Consider the following 8,301-nt stretch of genomic DNA (forward strand, 5'->3'; position numbering starts at 1 on the left):
AAAATCAAGAAACAGCTCTTTCTGGTTTGGCATCCAACTTGAAGGCAGATGTTAACTCTAAGCAGGGATTCATCTACCCCCACGAAGTTGGAAAGAGGTCTGGGGAGAATGAGCTGTTTTTAGCTCCTGGAAAACATGTCTCTTCCTACTGTTGCTGTTGAAGTCCTGTTCCTGTTTCCACAGCAGCCACTAAGGACAACCAGAGCATCTGACTTCAGGTACATGACAGGCAACAACAGCAGAGGGACTCTCTGAGCAGCCCTCAGGACCCTGTTACCATACGGATATGCTTAGGGCTGAAGAGGAAGGAAGGATGATAAAACAAACATAAGCAAAGCAAAAAGGCAGTTTTGCTGCTATGGTTATCATGAGCTGCCCTTTGGGAGGAAGCAGCAGCAGAGGGAGAACAAAATATCTGTTAATGCTGGTGTGTACAGAGAGCGAGCCTGCTGGCTGGAATCACGCTTCTTGTTGAATCTGAATTTAGACTCCTTGGCAAGTTTCCAACCCTCAATAAATCTTGCCGTGTGGACAGATATCATGTCCCTTGTGCTACTAAACCAACAAGCAGTCTTAAATAAAACAGAGGAGCCTGGAGCGCGCAGAAGATGAGGAAACAAGGCAGTACCTGGCAGGATCCATCTCACGTCCTGTATATGCCAGGGATGCAGGCGACATGCTCGCGCAGCCCTTACCAGCTCCGCGGAGCTCGCACACCGGGTTACACAGGAGCTCTGCCCGCAGAGATGCTCTCTGCTCTGCCTTGCGAGCAGACATTACGCTCCTTCTCAGGCGGAGATAAGCCGCAATCTCGCTCAAAGACACGGGGAAGGAGGGTCACCCCAGCAAACAGGGCACTCGGAACAACCTCTTTCTGTGCCCTGTTTCTGTCAACCCCCCCCCCCCCAAAAAAAAACGGGGCTCCTCAGCAAAGAGGTGCCCTGCAAAGGCAGGACCGCAAGCCCTGGCAGCCCTGCTCGGAGCCGCTCGGAGCGAGCGCCAACGCCGCGCACCCCCAGAGACATCGGAGCAGAGCACCGAGAAGACCTCCTGAAGTTGCCTCCTTTGAATTTTCCTTATTTAACACAAGCGTTGGCCATCGGCACGGCGGACACACGGATCCCACCCTCCCTGTCCCCCAGCCCCCGACGCACAAAGCCTACACGCCCGAAGTAGTCACCGCGTATTTAAATGCGAACAGAGAAGCCGAGAACTGTAAAGCGTTTCAACAATAGATCTCCCGGCTCTGCCTCACGTTCGCATTCAGACGAGCCCATCCAGGGTGAAAACAAGGACAAACACGGACTTAAATCTTTCCCGGTAAAAGCTTACTCTGCCCACGTATATTCCAGTCCCCGCACGCTACTGAGACACCGCTATCCGCAGGCTGCGACCGCAGCTCGGGTTTAGCGACACTCGGCAGCATCTTACCTTGATTTCCTCGCTCTTCTCTCTGCAAAACCCGCTGCAAGCCCCGGTGCGGGGGGGGGGGGCGCGGAGCAGCGCGGTCTCCCAGCCCCGCAGCCGCAGCTACCGCACCCCCGGGTTCCGCGGAATGAGCGCCCGGCGCTGCGCACCCACGGCCCCCCCCGGCGGCTTGGAAGGGGAGGGGGGGGGGCTGCGCTGGCAGTCCTGCTGCCGCCAGCACCGAGCCGGGGGCTGGGGGGGGGGCTGCCGGGGCAGAGCCGCCTCCCCCAGCCCTGCCCTGCCTGCAGACACCCCTACGCTTCACCCATGTAGAGGGAGAGGAAGGAGAGCTGCTCAGGCAAAGCGTGTCAGCAAGCTGGAAACTGGGACTGGGTCCCCGGGGGGGGGAAGATAGGAAAGAATGCGGGGTTCGAGGTGCGGTGGGCTCCTGGGCAAGGGTTATTCACCCAGGGGAGTTCGGTAGCATCGCTGGAGCAGCACTCGCCAGCGAAAGCTGAAGATCCTGCCCATTAAACCTGCCTGGGGCTTTTTGGAGTGAAAGGGCTGTTTTGTGAACAAACAACTAGAAAATGGTGCAAACCCCTTTGGATTCAGCTTTGAAAGCAGGCTTTAGTCTTGCATGTGAGCCCCTTCATCTATTACAGCTGAATTAAAGACAGACACAGGCTGGACCAGACAGAAGAAGAGCTTGCAGGACCAAACTCTGGACCCACTGAAAGGAAAGGCAAGATTCCCATTCCCACCGACGGGCCCATCCTTCCTAGTTCACACGGCATCTACCCCAGCCCCACGCTGCTGACACCCAGCAGAGCCCAAAAAGTGAGCCTGCACCACAGAGCTCAGCCCAGTCGTCACAAGCTGCATCACTTTGGTCCCGCTGGTTCCCGAAGAGATTCAGTGAAACCAACGCAACTCCCTTTTTTGGCAGCCCTGAAACCCATTTAACATCACTCAGCATCGACGTAGGTGACTTCAGCTACCGAAGGCGCTCAGGGCTAAGCCGGGCAGCCCGCTGCACCCCACGCTGCTCCCCTGCCTCCTGCCTCTGCGCTGCCTGGTCCCTGCCAGAGCGTGCCGGCAGCACACACGGCTCGACCAGGCCAGTGCTCACACTAGGTGACCGACAGCCACCCAACTCTTTAAATCCATCACGGTCCCTCGCACCCAGGTCCGCTCTGTGTTGCAAACCAAACAGCCACAGACACGGCACTGTTCCCTGGCAGCGGGCAGCTGGGCCCAGCTGCCAAAAGCCTTCCCATGCTGAAGGAGAGGCCCATCCCAGGAAAAGCAGCTCTGCCAGCAGCAGCGTGTCTGCTGCTTCCAAACACAACACTGTTTGTGTGTGTGGGACCAGGGCAAAACCAACCCGGCTGTGTGAAGAGCCATAGGAAATGGGACCCATGTTCTTGTCCTCCTGTGAAGTGCTGCTCAAGTGGGACTAATGAGCACATTAATGTGTACAAACATAATAAAATACACCTGTTACATTAACCCCTCCAGCAGATCAGCCATCCTCTTGCTCAGCTGCATCACTACCATTACACAAAGAAGAAGCAGTAAGTGCAAAAGAGAGACAGTGATCTGATTAACGTGACACATAAATAACGTGACAGACTGAAATGCCACAGAGCATCTCAGTGTCAGCATGCCACCTGAGGCACTAAAATGTCCCCTAGCCAAAGCCTCTGCAGCAACGTGCCATGGCTGAGACAAGCGTCGGCACTGGGAGGTGGGCACGGCTGCCCGCTCTCCGTGCCCTGTCCCTTGCTTGCCAGCAGGGACACGCCAGGGCCGGGAGGCTGCAGGACACCTCACTGCTGCCAGTAACAAACGAGGGGCTTAAAGATGATAACACATCCCCAGCTGGGGCTTCCTCCTCACCCCTGTCCCACGGAGCAGCTCCTGAAGCAAACGGCACGGCACGGCCCGCGACAGCTTTGTGCCCCGAGCGGGGCCAGCAGCCCTGCTCCCTGGCTGCAGGCACTGCCCAGGCAGGCTGCTCTCCTGTCTGCTTGTACAGTCAGAGTTAGGCAAACCCGGGACTTGCTGAGCTGGAGTTTGCACTTGGGCTGCTCTGGGCAACAGTCCCAGCTGCAATCCGAGTAAAGATTTTATCCGCTTAAGAACGATGCAGGCACCATTCGTAACTGGCCACTGATGTCCCACACACTCTACCAGACTTCTCCAGGTAACTTCCCAGCCCACTGGGAAATCAAATTAATCCAGTGGAGTTAACCCCAATGGAACTTAACATTAATTATAAATGACACTGCATGCATTTAAGTTCCACATGCTGCATGATATATGTGCATCAGGGGTGAGATTAACACAGCCTCTGACAGCGATTTGCAAAAGTTAGTTAAAATCAATAACCAGCATGGTAATTTCAGTTTTTGGAAGGCCTCCCCAGCAGCAGGTGGAGGAATCGCCGTCTCAGGAAGCGGCCGGCCGTGGCACACGTGCACACTGTGGCTCCCGCCGAGGAAAGTGGGGGGCACGTCCCTCCTGCTCCTAGAAATCTCTTCCCAGCGTGGATGTCATCTCCCCTCCTGCTCCCCACGAGTGGGGCAGGGCCCTCCCCACCCAGCCTGACGGCTCTGCAGCACCATCCACCCCCAGAGACCCCTCACCCTGCAGGGACCTCCAAGAGCACCCACAGCCCTTCCAGCCCCTGCTCCCCACAGCGAGCTATGCGTTTCGGGCACCCCCTCCCTCCCGCTGTTATTCTGGTACATGCAATTCTGGGGAGATAAATACTTCAGGGCTTTAAGGGCTCTCAGAGCAAAACTACTGCTGAAATGAAGAGGGAAAAGCTTTTAGCCGCATAGCCACACCGGGACTCGGGGTGTTTCAGTGCTCTTAACAGGCAGGAAAACAGACACTGCGCTATATGTGTCTTGAGGCCCACAAGGCTTTTATGTTAATGGCATTTTATCACCAAACACTGGGATCTGAACCGACAGCGATGCATATGCATCAGCAGGGAGAGTCATGGCACATGCCCAGGATGTGGCTCCAAGACATGTTCTCAACGAGCTGTGAAGGGGAGAGTTTAAGCAGCAAATGAAATCGGGGTATCAGAACAAATATTTTCAAGAGACCACTTATGGTTGGGAGATACACAGCCCCTGGCTCCCAATTTATTTTTTAAGTAAATCTCAAGTGTGCTACATGCATGAAGCAGGTCCTCAAAAGATTGTGTGCTTGACCAGAAGCATGTGGGTTTTAAAAATAAAAATTTGGGGAAGCAGTCAGTAATTTGTCCTTTCCACTGCTTTAAACCAGAGGGGTGCTTACGCGATGCTTGCAGCTCCCAGCTGCAACCCCTGCATCTGGAACCTTACTTTAAAGCGAAACCCAAGATGCTCGGGTATTCACAGGGCTCCAGAGACAGGCTGAGGCTCAGGAGACCCATGTCAAAACCACGAGGGCTCATGACAGACTAGGCTGCCGGCAGCACTGGCAGGGGACGTGCCAGTGCTCCCCACGGCCCCCAGCCCTGCACCCACTGGCCCCCCCCTTACCTGCTGGGCGAGCCCAGGTCCGCCCGGCTGACGATGCGGTGCTGGTGGGGCGAGTACAGCCACTGGAAAGCCGTCAGTGTCCTCTCCTCGATCCGAAACCGGCCTTCTCGCACGTACCTAAAAATAACAGCAAGAAAGACTGAAATATTTATTAGCACAGGATTGTGGTGAGGGAGCTGCAGGACACAGAGAGCGACTGGCTCAGCCGCGCTGCTCAGAGCTGCAAGTCCAACACCACCACTGACGTGTTCCTCAGTGGAAACAGCAAAATGACATTACAGCCCCGTCTGCCTGCATCCCTGCGCCGTCCCTGTCCTTCCCTTCCCATCAATGGTCGCTCTCACGAGCATGCGGCTGTGACGGGGCATCCCTTCGAGGGCAACCCCCAGGGGAGGGGACAGTAGCCCCCCCGGCCACCCTTGCTCCTTGCCACCAGAGCAGCGGCCCCCATCACCCTGGGGCACAGCCTGCCTCCAACAGCTCCTGCCCGGCCGCTCCCCACCAGCCCCAGCCCCAGCATTATCACCGGCTCCAAGACCAGGCTAATGCCTTTCTAACCTTATTTCAAATGTCAGGCCAGATGTTGAGGCTTAGTAAGTAATATTCAAGTGATGAATCAATGGCGATTATTTTGATTAGAGAAGTACAGGTTCTCTGTTACATGAGCAAAATGTCGGTAACCGCAGTTGTTGCCATCTTTTAGAACACAATTCTGCTGCCTGCCTCCATCCCAACAACCAGCTGCGCTTCACACACCCTCCTCTGAACATGAAATTTCATCAGCAAGTGATTAATTATTTAAAGCCCCTGTAGTACTGGTTGGAGACACACACACGCACGCACACACAGCTGCGGCATCCGTGAAACCCCAGCCAGGGCTGGGGTGAGTTTGCGGTCCTCTTCTCTGCATGCAGATGCTCCGGGCGGTGCGTTCCCACCATTAACCACAGGGATCCAGCCATGCTGCCTGGATGGGGCCAATGTACCATGGGCTCCCTGCAGCTCTGATGAGCAGGGCCGTGGCTGGAGCTGTTCCCTGCTGCTGGGCTCTGCTGCCTGCCCAAACTCACCCAGCCCAGCGCTGTGGGGTCCTGCTAGAGCCGGGGGCAGTGACAGCGCAGGAGTCAGGAACTCCCGCTCTCAGCAAAAGGAAACCCAAAAGGCTCCTTGAGTATCCCTGCTACAGACTGATGTGCTAATTTTCTTGGTATAAGCAACCAAGCACGTTGCAGTCCCAATGCTCCCCTGCAGCTCTTGCATATGATAACATTGCACAAAGTAGCAGCAGGCAAGCCAGAATGTCTTTTGGGAAAGAAGGGGGGGTGGAGGCAGTGGGGATGGCAGAACAGCCAGGCCAAGTAGTCATTGTAACAGTTTGGGTCTATGCCTGCAAGAAATAAAAGTGCCCTAGGCTGCCGAGGAGGTGAAAAAAAAAAAAAAAAAAAAAGAAAAAAGCTTCACAAGCTGAGAGTAGTGCTCTGACAATCTCCACTCTGGCTGTTCACCCAGGTTTGCAGGGTTCCCACCCACACCTGGGAGCCCCAGCATCCAGCCTAGCCCTGCTCCCTACCCAGCCGGTGTTGGGATGCGGGATGAGCCCTGGGCCCGCTCCCAGCTCTTACATCAGCAGCACCACGCTGTAACGGGAGTCACCCCAGTCACAGCCTGGCATCGCTACAGCACCCTGCTCAAAAGTCACAAGCTTTGGACGTCACAAACTACATACACAATTAAAAATAAAAAAATACAGAGAAAGCTTGTTTCCAATGTCAGCCCGTCCCGGCTGCTCCGGTCACCGCAATCGCCCTGTCCCCAGCAGGAAGAAGCGGGTCCCCACACACCAAAGCCCAGAGCAGCCTCAGCATCCCTCCACACCCACGACAACAGCCAAGATGTCCCCAAAGCATCCCCCGCGTGTCCCAGAGACTTCCCGCTGGCAGGTACAAGACCCAGGCACACCCGGGACCAGGACGCTGCTGCTCCCCCCACTTCTCCCGTGCGGGGCAGGGGCAGTTCCCAGAAGCAGGATCTCGCTTTGGGATCCAACTCTTCTACCTCTACCGGACCCCAAATGCCAGAGATCCCCCTCGCAGCAGCTGCGGCCCCGAACCGCCCTCTCCCTGCCGGGGGACGTGTCCGTTCCCCCCCCCGACTGGAGCAGCCGCCCCGCAGGGACCCACCACAGCCCCACACCCGGGACCACGCTGCGACCCTTGGAGCGCCCCGGAGGGCCCCAGGGTGCCGGGGCTAAGCGTCCGTGCCCCCCCCCCCCCCCAAGCCCACCGGAGCCCTCCCCGGCCGGGATTCCTCTCTTCACCTGGCTCAGCAGCCGGGACTCCCCCCAAACTAGGAGCACCCCCCCCCCCCCCAAAGCCGAGACCCCCTTGCAAACTTAGCCCCCCCCCAAAGGTCGCCCGCCTGGGTCCCACCTCCCCGAGCCTCCCGGGAGCCCCCAGGGTATCTGCCGGGACCCCCCCCCCGGCCCATCCGCTGGGCCCCCCCCACTCACCAGCGCACCAGCTCCCAGCGCCGCTCCCCAGCCGCCTTGCCCGAAGCCATGCCGGGGCCGGGAGCGCTGCCGCAGGGCGGGCGGGGGAAGGCGGGATGGGGGGGGGATCCCCGCCAGCACACCCCCGCTGCGAGCCGGCCCGGGCAGCGCCGGAGCCCGGGCACCGTCCCCCGCGGGGGCTGGGGCGGCTGCGCCGGCTCCTGCGCGCCCCCGCCTCCTCCGGCACCCGGGGGGGGGAGACGGGGACGGGACCCGCCCCGGGCAGGTGCGGGGGGGGTCACCTCACCGTGCCCCGTTATGTAAAGCCTTATGCAATGCCCGCTCCCCCCCGGGACGAGCCGCCCGGGTTGCACACGAGCGCTGCCGGCCCCGCAGAGCTGGCGCGGGATCCCACCAGAGCCCCCCCGAGAGATGCACGTCGCGCACCCCCCAAGCACTCAGAGCAAGTCTGAGCCGTGTATCGCAAAGTCCCTCGGGAACAGTCACCAGTGGCAATAAACACAGAAACGGGCTCCCCCCCCTCGCCCAGGCTGAGCCCCCCCACGGTCATACCGTCCGGGCCACGCCAGCACAGGCCAGGGGGGCTGGAGCCCACCCCTTGAACCCCAGTTCTATCGTCGGTCCTTGCTCACCCTTGAAAACAACCAACCACCCCAGCAGAACTCACCTGCGTGAGGTCCAGGAACACCAAGTGAAAATTATTCTCCCGTAGATTCAAAGCTAAAACCCGCCATCTGCCTGAGCCGGGGCTTCCCTTCGAAGTCCCTGGGAGCTGCAGGGCAGCTTCAGTTACAGCTGGCCCATATTGCCCAGGAAACAAACTGGGAGCACCTCTAGACG

The 8,301-nt window shown here is 58.2% G+C and overlaps 1 protein-coding gene across 5 annotated transcripts in view; it reads right to left on the minus strand.

The window, feature by feature from the left end:
* RAP1GAP2 (RAP1 GTPase activating protein 2) overlaps positions 1–7,641 on the minus strand; it is an 82,509-nt gene extending 74,868 nt beyond the window's left edge. For 3 of the 5 annotated variants that reach the window (XM_052803209.1, XM_052803208.1, XM_052803206.1), the window contains exons 1-2: positions 7,462–7,641; positions 4,953–5,069 (exon numbers count right to left, since the gene is read on the minus strand). In XM_052803209.1, the coding sequence (XP_052659169.1) occupies positions 4,953–5,069; positions 7,462–7,511 (167 nt within the window). In that variant the 5' untranslated portion in view covers positions 7,512–7,641. Of the gene's footprint in view, positions 1–1,431; positions 1,485–4,952; positions 5,070–7,461 lie in introns of those variants that run through there. The other 2 variants (XM_052803207.1, XM_052803215.1) reach the window with 2 other exon arrangements.
* Between the last annotated feature and the right edge of the window lie 660 nt (positions 7,642–8,301).

This window comes from Harpia harpyja, chromosome 12, assembly GCF_026419915.1.
Source record: "Harpia harpyja isolate bHarHar1 chromosome 12, bHarHar1 primary haplotype, whole genome shotgun sequence".
Taxonomy (NCBI): domain Eukaryota; kingdom Metazoa; phylum Chordata; class Aves; order Accipitriformes; family Accipitridae; genus Harpia; species Harpia harpyja.